Below are 12,015 nucleotides of genomic sequence, written 5' to 3'. Positions count from 1 at the left end.
TAGTTCCCAACCTCATGTATTTATAGAGCACCTACTGCATGCCAGGTATTAGTTTTCAGTAGTAAACCAACTCAGTTCAGCCTGCATAGTTGATTTAGTTCCTGGTGACCAGAAGAGGCCAGCATGCCGATTATATCCTAAGAACATGAGATATTCTTATTTGAGCTCCTCTCCATGTGCTTAAGTTAAAAAAAAAAAAAAAAAAAGTGGGAGGGGTTCCCTGTGTGTGTGTGTGTGTGTGTGTACTTACCAAGCATCTATAGTATGTGCCTGGTGCCCTGCACGGTACTGGTCACAGAGAAGTAATTCAGTAAATGTTTCTTGGATGAATGACCACCTCCAAGGACTAGGAAGCCACAGATAATCACATGGGAAATTTGAAATGTTCCTGCAGGAGGCTGTGCCTCATGGTTTTTGCAATGCTCCTGTTAGCACTGAAGATTATAAGAGTACCCTTCCCCACATGAGGTAGGACTGTATTCTGGGTGGGTTTATTGAATGTGACTAATGTTCTTTGCAGGGTGAGATGTTAGATAACATAGAGCTCAATGTCATGCACACAGTGGACCATGTGGAGAAGGCACGAGATGAGACTAAAAAAGCTGTGAAATACCAGAGTCAGGCCCGGAAGGTGAGATACACCTGCTGCTTCCAGAGAAGAGAGTCCATTTGGTTTGCCGTCTCTTGCTGTTTCTCTTCCCTTTCGCTATCTCTGTTCCCACTGCTGCTTCTCGCATCCGGGGAAAGGGAGCCATGATTGACCGTATTGAGAACAACATGGACCAATCAGTGGGCTTTGTGGAGCGGGCCGTGGCAGATACCAAAAAGGCTGTCAAGTATCAGAGTGAAGCCCGGAGGGTGAGCCCTTTCCTCTCAGCCTGGTCTTGTTTCTCCTCTCTGTGGTCATTCCTACCTGTGTCCTTGAGCCCATATCCTCTCTCTCTGTCCTAGCCTTCTCCAACCCTCTACCTAGTCTTTCCTAGAGACTAGCTGCCTACTCTTCCTTCCTAGGTGTGCCTTGCATGGATCTGGCTCATGTGCACTTCGCCCGAGAACCCATACTTACTTGAAAGGCAGTTCTGTAGGATGGTTGCATGGCCCAAGTGTTGCTACTCATCTTCAGGATGTAGCTAATGGAGCTTTCAGATATTACACTAGACTCTTCATCAAACACCTTTATGTCATTGTTTTTCACTGCAGTAGCCCAAGCCCTCCCCCCACCTCTCTTTTTCTCCACCTTGTAACCCAGCACTGTGCTAATTGCTATGTAAACATTAGCTCATATTTATGGAGCACCTATTTTTTTCTGTCTTATAGATGGAACAGTTGAGGGTCAGAGGTTAAATAACTGAGGTCAAGGCTTCCAGTAAGTAGAGGGGCTGAGATTGTAAATCAGATCCCAGTCATGCTCTTTCTGTCACACTGTTGCATTTGCTCACCCTTCTTGGTGCCCCTGTTGCTGGAGGACTTTAAGCTTCTTTGCCAGTGGTCTCTGGGTATCCAGCTCTGGAGGCTTCTGCTTTTTAAATGGCTCTTCTTTGATCGTTTCTCTTGGGCTCTGCTGTTTTTGTTCTTCAGTTCTTTGTTTCTTTTCCAACTTTACTTATGGCTTATGCAGGGATTTAGGGAGCTGGAAAGTTGTTGTATATTAGGAATTTAGGCTGGATCATAACTTTCTGATATTCATTCAGTATACAGGATCTGAAAGACAGAAATATACTTAAGGAGACAGATGGACAGAAGCTGGAAATTAGGACTATATAAAAAATGTTTTTAACTTTTCCTTTTGAAAAGGGAAAGTCAGTCCCTTTATATTGGCTAGTTGCTGCTTAGAGGTGCCATAATAGTGGCTCTTACTGTATCGGTGGTATATGCAAATTACAGTGTGTGGAAGCTCCATATTTGTATCTGCTGGCATTGCTAGCCAGGAAGTCACTTAAGAAACGTAAAATGTCCTATAAGAATGTCTTTATGGAGAGATGTTAGGCTTATTTGGATCTAAAAGATGCTTTCTAGTAGAGTTGAGAGAGGTGATTTTTGGATGCGTTGTTTTTGAAAACTAATGATATGGTTTTGTTTGTCTTGTTCTTCTCTCCAGAAATTGATAATTATCATTGTGATAGTAGTTGTGTTGCTGGGCATTTTAGCATTGATTATTGGACTTTCTGTTGCACTGAAATAAGAGTGCCCCAAAAGGCTGCTGCAGTGAAATGTAAGTAAATGAATGATTCTCTCGGGGACTGTGGATTGCCTTTTTGAGGAAATTAGCCTCATATTTCAAATTCTGTTTCTTTCCACTTATGATTGTCTTTGGACATGCTAAACTTTTTCAAAATTTTCAGTATCTTGTAGATTCTTTCATCTCTTTAACAGGCTGTTCTTTTTATTTTTTTGAAAGATTTAATTGAAAAGCAGAGAGAGAGAGAATCTTTCATCTGCTGGTTCATTCCCTAAATGGCTGCAATGGCTGCGGCTCACTCAGGCTGAAGCTGGGACCCTGGAGCTCCATTGGAATCTCCCTTGTGGGTAACAGGGGCTCAAAGACTTGGGGCATCTTCCATCGCTTTCCCAGGAGCATTAACAGGGAGCTGAATTGGAATTGGAGCATCCAGCATGAACTGGCACCCAAAAAGGGATGCCAGTGTTGCAGATGGCATCTTAACCTGCTCTTCCACAGTGCTAAGCCCCAAAATTCTGTCTTGACTCTGGCTGCAGTACTGCCTCTGCTGTTTCTCCCTATTCTTTAAATCTATCCTGTCATGTCCTGTATTTCACCACCTCTCCTAGCATACCTGAGCACCCATTTTAAGTCCACTTACGCAGGAAGTATGGGTAGATAATTAGGTACAATCTATGTTTTGATGTGGTCTGTCTTTTGAATTCTTACTGGCTGTCATGGGTGTTGAGCTTTGCTTTCTGTATCCTTTTCAATGTAAATGAAGCTTTGAATAGGGATTTGGGAGTATAGTTTTGTTTATGGCTGGCTGGATCCTGAATGATATAATAGGGAACATTCTGAGTGCTGAGTTGTGCCAAACAATGTATTAAACACATTATATACATGCTATTGAATGCTTACAGCAGCCTTATGTGATAAGTAGTAGTATTATGCACTTTATGGATAAAGAAATTCAGTGTTAAAGAGAAGTAACAGGGACAAGTGCACACAGCTGACAGTAGACCTAGGAGGGTTTTTACTACATATTACCTTCTGTTTGTCAAACAAGGTAGCCATTTATCATTGTCTACAAAGTGTAGATGATCTTAGAGAATAGTGGCTTTAAAATTTAGGCTATTGATTATCTTTAAAAAAAATTTTTTTTTTTTTGACAGGCAGAGTGGACAGTGAGAGAGAGAGAGACAGGAGAGAAAGGTCTTCCTTTGCCGTTGGTTCACCCTCCAATGGCTGCCGCGGCCAACGCACCGCGCTGATCCAATGGCAGCAGCCAGGTACTTATCCTGGTCTCCCATGGGGTGCAGGGCCCAAGCACTTGGGCCATCCTCCACTGCACTCCCGGGCCACAGCAGAGAGCTGGCCTGGAAGAGGGGCAACCGGGACAGAATCCAGCGCCCCAACCGGGACTAGAACCCAGTGTGCCAGCGCCGCTAGGTGGAGGATTAGCTTATTGAGCCACGGCACCGGCCATAAATTTTTTTTTAAAAAAAAGGATAGGTCTATGGCCGGTGCCGCGGCTCACTAGGCTAATCCTCCACCTAGCGGGGCCGGCACACGAGGTTCTAGTCCCAGTCGGGGCACCGGATTCTGTCCCGGTTGCCCCTCTTCCAGGCAGGCTCTCTGCTGTGGCCAGGGAGTGCAGTGGAGGATGGCCCAAGTGCTTGGGCCTTGCACCCCAATGGGAGACCAGGAGAAGCACCTGGCTCCTGGCTTCGGATCAGCGCGGTGCACTGGCCACAGCGTGCCGGCCGTGGCGGCCATTGGAGGCTGAACCAACGGCAAAAAGGAAGACCTTTCTCTCTGTCTCTCTCTCTCTCACTATCTACTCTGCCTGTAAAAAAAAAAAAAAAAAAAAAAAAGGATAGGTCTGCTGAATCAAGTTCAACAGCAGTTAGTACAAGAGTGACTTTTGTAATTTTTGAAAATACTTTTATTGTAATAAGCATGTATTATTAAAAAACCTGTAATATACAGCAAGAATGAAAATTAACTATTTTAAAAGATTTATTTATTTATTTGAAAGTCAGAATTACACAGAAAGAGAAGGAGAGGCAGAGAGAGAGAGAGATAGAGAGATAGAGAGATAGGTCTTCCATCCTCTGGTGCACTCCCCAACTGGCTGCAACGGCCAGAGCTGCGCTGATCCAAAGCCAGGAGCCAGGAGCTTCTTCCGGGTCTCCCACCTGGGTGCAGGGGCCCAAGGACTTGGGCCATCTTCTACTGCTTTCCCAGGCAATAGCAGAGAGCTGGAGCGGAAGTGGAGCAGCCATGACAAGAACCAGTGTCCATGTTGGATGCTGGCACTGCAGGCGGCGGTTTTACCTGCTACACCACAGCACCAGCCCCTGAAAATTAACTTTTCCTATTATTGCTGATAACCCTGTGACATGTTATATACTCATAGTTTTACATGGTACAAACTATATTTGTGATTTTTGTATCCAGGTATAAAATCATAAACATCAGCCTATGTCATTAAACTCTTTGTAAAAGTAATTTTCACTTTTTTAAAGGTTGTTTATTTATTTGAAAGGCAGTTCTAAGGGTGGGGATGGAGAGAGTGAGTGAGCTACCAACTGCTGGTTCACTCCTCAGATGGCCGCAATGGTCACATCTGGACCAGGCCAAAGCCAGGAACTCCATCCAAGTCTGCCACATGAGTGGCAGGTGTCTAAGTACTTGGGCCATCTTTTACTGCTTTTCTTTCTTTTTAAAAAATTTTTTATTTGATAGGATGAACAAATTTCATATATACAGATTTAAAGGCATAATGGTACTCTCCACCCTCCCCTCCCCCTCCTTCATTTTTTTATTTTAATTTTTACAGTGACTTTCAGTTTATTTTATAATCACAAGGTTAACCCTCTATTAAATAATGAATTAAACAAGTAATAAGTACAAAAACCACTGTTCCTAAAGAGTATAGACAACTGCTCTTCCCGTGCATATTAGCAGGGAGCTGGATTGGAAGTGAAGCATCCAGAACTCGAACCTGTGCTCCGATATGGGATGCCAGTGTCACAGTTGGTGGCTTAACCTGTTGTGCCACAATGCTGGCCCCATGTAAAACTAATTTTCAACATGAGACTGTGGATATACTCCCAAGTTTTTAATAGTTCCCTATTGTTGAAGGTTTCTGTTTTTATTTTGCTCTGTGTCTAACCTTACATATTTTTCCATGTTAATTTTCTTGTCATTATAAGAGAAACTAGAAGTTGGATTACTGAGGTAAAAGATACACATATTTTAAAGATCTGATTTATACTACCATGTGGATATCCAGAGCTGACCCTTCATTTAATTTGATTTAGTGTTTCTTCTTCCTTCCACATGACAGAGGGTCTGAAAATCAGGATATTTTAGCATTAAGCATTCAGCTTAATCTTGAGAGATAAGCAGCAATGAGGTGACCCTTTTAGGCAGTTAATTAGTTCCCTTTTTTTTTTCTGGCATTTGGATTTTTGTTTGTAAAATTTCAGTCTTGTTCTGACACAGGATATTAACATTTTAAAAAGGTATAGTAAGTTATCTTTCCATACTCTCGGGTGAAAGACATCTTGGAAATTCATGGTGTCCTTTACCATTCCTAGTTTCAAGAATTCAGGGTGTAAATTAATGATTCCTGAGTGACTAAGATGCTCATCATGATATATTACATATCCCTAATAAAGTCAAGACTGTTTGTCACCTAGGCCCAGACAACCCTCTTTCTCTGTTTCCATCTGTTCTCCACCTTAGGGAGAGAGCGGTCTCTGAACAGGAGGAAGGCAGGCAGCCAGTGTTTACGCTCCTCAGTTGTGTGTAGCTACAGTTTTAGGATAGTATTATTATCCCCACTTAAAAAATTATTGTTTTTTAAAATTTATTTTTAAAATTTAATTTTTTAAAATTTATTTGAAAGAGAGAAAGAGAGGGAAGGAGGGAGAGAAAGATTGATTGAGAGATCTTGAAATCTTCCATCTGCTAGTTCACTCATCAAATGGCCACAACGGCCAGAGATGGTCTGGTTCAAAGCCAGGAGCCAGGAGCTTCCTCTGGTCTCCTTTGTGGGTGCAGGGGCCCACAGACTTGGGCCATCTTCTGCTGCCTTCCTGAGAGCATTAGCAGGGAGCCGGATTGGAAGTGGAGCAGCTGGGACTTGAACCAGCGCCCATATGGGATGCCAGTGCTGCAGGAGGCGATTTTACCTGCTATACCACAACACTGGCCCCTAAAAAATTATTAATAATTGTACATACTGATGGGTCACAGTGTGACACTTCGATACATGGAACTGGAAGACATTATGTTAAGTAAAATAAACTAGGCACAAAGACAAAAACCACACATTCTCTCTCACATCTGGAAGCTAAAATTCCTTAATCATTATCTTCAGTTTACAGACTAGGAAGCTCTCTGAATCTCTGAGGTTAAGAAATTTGCCAAGCCTATATGCCTTCTAAGTTGGGGCGGCTGCAGTATTCTTTCGTGTCCTTCTGCCTTCTAAAAGGAGGAGTTCTGGGCGCTCATGGAAGAGACTCGAGTACCAGAAAGCTTCTGAAGCCGCAGAAGACAGGCACTTCCGACCAGTGATTGTGCCTCCCTGAAAGTCCTCGCAGGCGAGTGTGACAGCCTGACAGCCTGTGGGAAGGCTTATAAACGGTCTAGAGATTTTTCTTTCTTTTTTTTTTTAACTTCATAATAGGGCTTTTTGTTCTTTGTGCAGTGGAATATTTAGTTACAGCTCCTGTCTTGGGTTTGTTGGATTTTTCAGGTTGTACTGCCTTTTCCATTGTTCTCTATTTGCAGCTATTTCTGATCTTTCCTCTCCACCTCCTGGGCTTGAGGCTGATTCCTCCTGTTGCCCTTCATCATCATCCTGTACACCCGTCAGCAGCTCCTTTCCCCGCCTCTCTTAGAACCTGATTTCATTCCAGCCTGGCGTGGCCACCCTTGTCTGCAGATGGGAACGGAGTTTGAATGGCCTTCCTGAGAGTGCGTGGGACCTGTTCCTTTGTTTCCTTGTAAACCATCCTTGGACCTGACTCAGCAAACAGTCTACCCTGGAGGAATCTAACCTACCCGAAGCAACCCTGAGTTCTCAGAACCACCTGCTGCCCCACCAGCTCTGATGTACCATTCTCCTGGACCATATGAACCAGTGGGCTTCTTTTTCCTCCTGGGGTGTGCCAAATTATGCCTTGCACCTTGGAGAGCCCACGTGAGACCCTCCCAAAGGAGCTGTATGTTCTACCTCATGGGGTATTCTCCTAGCAACTTCAATGTACTTTTTAGGAGAGTATCTTCAACAAAGCAGAGGGATTCTTAGTTTGGCAACAATAAGGCTTGGATCTGAGTCTTCTACCTGATGCCAATGCTCAGTTTGTTGTCCCCATGTTCTAAAAACACACAGACTGGCAGATGCCATTTTGGTCTGAGAGGCTGACTTGTTTGAAATTCTTAATTCCATATGTTCAGCTTGGGGCCAGCTTGACTCTTTATCTGTGTCGTATTCTCTCATGTTTACTAAGGAGGGGCCAGGATGATGCGGTCATCTGAGGCCGTCATTTGCAAAGGCTGAGAGTACTGCATATCTGTTTCCATGTCTGAGGCTTGGAAACTTTGCTATTAGACAGTGATGCTTTGTGAAGCCATTGCTTTGAGGTCAGAAATAACCAGGGATGTCAAACTGGGCCAGGGACAAGGTGCTAGAGTCTCAGACTCCAGAAATATTAGAGACAGTTTGAGTATTTGGTCACACATGTGTTCCAGATATATATATTTATAACTGTGTGTGTGAGATGTATGTACATGTATGTGTGTGTGTCTCAGGAAGTAAGAAACTAGAAGTGAAAGATATGACCTCAAAAAGAAAAAGTTAGGCTAAAAATTGCAGACACTTGCCTACTTGCAAATGAATCACTGTAGGAATATGATCTTCCCATGTCACCAAGAAACTTGTTTTCTAGTTGAGGAATGGGAGGATCAAATGATCAAATGAGATTTTTGGAGTGAAGATCTATCTAGTTGATCCCTACTCAGTTTTTCTGCATAGCAGAGAAGTGTAGTGTTTTGACATCTTCCCTATCTGCTGCCTATGATAGGCTCATCCCAAGAATATCCCACAGCAATTTGATGTTATCACATGACCTATGGGATATTGTGTCTCCAGGACTGAGTCAGCTGGGAGAGACCAGCGACTACAGAGTAGATCTTCCTGTTGGGTTAATGAACTAGACCGCTTGTGTCCCCTAATTTTTATTATGCAGGAAGCAACACTAGGATATCTTCCAGTGTCTGTGTTAACTCAGTGGCAGGTGCCTCAGATTCCCTGCTGGTCTTGGCCAGTCTCCCTGATTTGGGGTACCGGCTATATTTCAGCTTTGACATTAAAGCTTTCCAGGGTAGGGTGAGCAGCACCCTAATCCAGGGGCTGCTCATTAGCTTGCTTCGCAAAGGCTACTCACTCCGAGTCATCACCTAGCAATCAGACAGAACCAACGGATTGCCCCTTGCCCGTGGTTATGATGTCAACTAGTGGACTGACTCCAGCAACAGGGGAACAAACTTTACGCACAGGCCTTTACTGACCACTGAGAGTGAGAGTGAGGCCTCGGGCTCACAGACTGGGATACAGCATGTGAAGGCTTTTTTTTTTTTGGTTTATAATTTTTAAAAATGTAAATGATTATTTTATTGCTAACTTAAAAATAAATGACTTTGTATTGATTGTGAAATAGTCTGGCTCTACCTTCCTGCAAGACAAGGTGACTTGGTGCCACCATGTGGTAGATTTTTGTCCAGGTTTTGGAATGGGGCTAAAATCTTTTTATTCAATCACACTGGTTCAAAAGATCAGATTTTTGTAAAAGATTTAACTCCCAAAGCATGTGATGTAACTGTACCTGAGTTTCAGATTTAAAGTGCTGCCTCCAGAAGAATTGCGTTCTTTACTGAGAGCATCTGGCTTTAGGGGAAATGGGGGAGATCTCTCCTATATCATCGGAAAGGCAGAACCACCTTACACTAAACATCCTCTGAGAGTCCTATTGATCGAAGCTTGGATGTTTCACCAGGAATAACTTTCCTGTTAACATTCTGGGTTCAAGAAGCCAGATCCATCACCTCCCTCCTCCTGGTACTCCCTTTCCCTTCATACCCTAGTCCATATCCCGGTGAACTTGGCTCCCTTCCCAGAACTCAGTGCTTACACAGGAATGGTTCTCACGTGCTTTTTCTTTCCTTGTCTGGATGAGCAGAAGAAGATCATGATCATGATCTGCTGTATTATCCTTGCGATCATCTTAGCTTCTACCATTGGGGGCATATTTGCCTGAACAAGGTGAGCCATCTGGAGGGAGGGTCAGGCCTGCCGTTCCTTGAACTCTTGTGTCTGGGAGCATGCATTTTTTTGTCACCAGGTGGTAGGATTGACACAGATCAGGACCTTAGAAAACTAAAAAAAAGGTGTACATCTCATAGAAAAATGAGTGAAGAATGAGTTGGTAGCAGGTAGTGGGATGTGGGGGGAGGAGTAAAGGAGACGGAAGGCAGAAGTCTGACCCACAGAGTGCTTCGCATAAATTAAGGATGTTGATTCCTGTGGCAAAATTTGAGCCTTGGTGTTGGGAATGGTGAAAGGAGTCAGTTTTTGTATTAGATGTACCTGAGCTCTGGAAGAGGGCCACACATAAACCTAAATTCAGAAAATTTCTTCCCTCCCAAGGTTAGGACAAGTTAATGCAGCCTTGTGCGTAGTCCCTTACGCCTGGTGGGAGAGAAACTTGGTGATCCTGACCATGAACATTGTGTTATATAATCTATGATTTTCTTCCTCCATTCTTATCTCCTTCAGCCCTCACAGCTGGACCCTTGGCTGGCCATTTCTAATCCCTCCACCTTGGTGGTGCCATGACTTCTCCACCGCAGACTCCTCACCCACTACTCCTCCTTCCATTACGAGACTTCTTGTGACACAGGGCACCATTCAACTACTTATTAAAAGTTGTGCAAAAGGAGAACATGAAAACTGGAATTGGGTGGGGGGAAGGGTTGAAGGAACAGGGAGCATAGCAACATACAGCTCTTAGGCAGATAAAGGGACTGCAGGGTAGAGAGCAAAGCATAATGGGTACTTGTTTGTAAAAGGAATTTACAGCCTGCATCACCATCTGGCAGAGAAGAGGAAGCTACTGTAGCACACCATGTTCAATAGGTTCTTATTTGAACTGCTCTGAGTTGTTTGAGAAGATTGGGGTGTTTCTTATTTCTGCTCTTGAGGTTCTTTGACCAGTCCACACGCTTCCCTCTCCCAGACCCAACAGTAGTCTTAAATGCAAAGGTAATCTAAGGATGGGCACTGCACCTGTATTGCCCACTGCTTAGCACAGTGCCTGCCACTCAGAGGTGCTCAAATGTCTGATTTAATTACCTGTAAGTAAGCTCTGGTTTCACTCACGGACAAGTCCTTTAAGGCATCAGTGTGCATACAGTTTGCTACTGCCAGAGGCTGTGTGAAGCTGCCTGGCAACGGGCTGAGCCATTCATGCAAACGTGCTACAACAGGCTCCCCCTTTTCCACAGCGTACAATGTAAGATGGTTTTTTCTATGTGTGGTGATAGAGGGGTTCTATTAACAGCTGCTCATCCTGTAGAGAGGGCCAGCCCCAGAACTGCATTCAGTAACTAAATACAGACACCACTCAGAAGAAACTGGTTTATACTACACCATGATTGAACTCCCAACAGCCATCACACACTGTGAACCACAACAAAGGAGAGGTGCAGATGTCACGTGAGAAAGGTGAAATGCAGCCATCACTTACTTCACTTCTCACCTGATTTGAAACTGTTGGCCAGTGATGTATGTGCAAGAAACTGTTCCAAACACTGTCCCAATTCAAGGTTCAACTGTATTCAGCTTTAAACCAGCTCTGTGAATACAACTTTGAACATAAATTATTTAGTAATTAAATGAGGGTCACTAAAAATACATTAAAAATTATAATATAGAATTCTTGAGGACCACCCAAATTTTTAGATAAATGTTTTTCAAAGTAAATTAAATTCTTATTTTCTTTGCTGGAGATCTCTTTTTTAAGTAGGATTAGATAATTACTTATTTCCTCAGTGTGCCATTTCCTACCTACTTTGAAAAGAAACTGGTTTAATATTTCTGTCAGTTTGTGTTTCCTTTAGTTTGAATAGGGTACAGAAGACTGCTGCTGGCTGCATCTGAAAAAGATTAATCTTGTTCAACACAGGGAGCTGGAACCATGGGGGTTTGAATCACAGGGCATCCCCATTTATCCAGAAGTAAGCAACTGTGTGTTGCATGGCACTGTTCTAGATCTTGCAGGGGCACAAAGATAGAGCCAAACACTTTCCCTCGTGGAGAATTTCAGACCTAACAAGCACCACACAGTTTCAACTTTTGTTATCAGTTCCCCTTGCTAAAAGGTGTGATCCTTGTCATATTGTCAATATCCCTCTTTCCAAGCCTGAGAGAAGATGGGTACCTTGGCATCAATAAATACCTGTTCAATCAGTTCACTGATGTACTGTCATTTTTTTGTTACTCCAAAAAGCTTTATATTTGTAACTAGGAAAATGTCAAAGAACCCAGCTCTTCCTGAAGCATGTACACATAAAAGGCAGCACAGATGCTAAGCATTGCATCAGAGCTGTGGGATGCAAGCATTTGCTGGAGTCCTGATGACACTCCTCTTACAATTCAGGAGACCTAAGAGCTCTTTAGTTTGAATAGGGGAGAGAAGACCACTGCTGGCTAGCTGTGAAAAAGATTAATCTTGTTAAAGGCAAAGAGGGAGCGGAGATGGAACCAGTCAGCCAGACCTGTA

At 43.4% G+C, this 12,015-nt stretch overlaps 1 protein-coding gene across 7 annotated transcripts in view; it reads left to right on the top strand.

Moving 5' to 3' along the window:
- Window positions 1–11,707, top strand: part of STX3 (syntaxin 3) — a 49,661-nt gene extending 37,954 nt beyond the window's left edge. The window contains exons 9-11 of one of the 7 annotated variants that reach the window (XM_051854389.2): window positions 748–858; window positions 9,415–9,497; window positions 10,011–11,707. In XM_051854389.2, coding sequence (XP_051710349.2) covers window positions 748–858; window positions 9,415–9,492 — 189 coding nt within the window. In that variant the 3' untranslated portion in view covers window positions 9,493–9,497; window positions 10,011–11,707. Of the gene's footprint in view, window positions 1–520; window positions 632–747; window positions 859–2,098; window positions 2,213–2,398; window positions 2,956–6,964; window positions 8,893–9,414; window positions 9,498–10,010 lie in introns of those variants that run through there. The other 6 variants (XM_051854392.2, XM_051854394.2, XM_051854397.2 and 3 more) reach the window with 6 other exon arrangements.
- The last annotated feature ends 308 nt before the right edge of the window (window positions 11,708–12,015 follow it).

This window comes from Oryctolagus cuniculus, chromosome 1 (assembly GCF_964237555.1).
Source record: "Oryctolagus cuniculus chromosome 1, mOryCun1.1, whole genome shotgun sequence".
Classification (NCBI taxonomy): Eukaryota; Metazoa; Chordata; class Mammalia; order Lagomorpha; family Leporidae; genus Oryctolagus; species Oryctolagus cuniculus.
The sequence above is the reverse complement of the archived record's forward strand: the minus strand, read 5'-3'. Positions and strand labels throughout refer to the sequence as shown.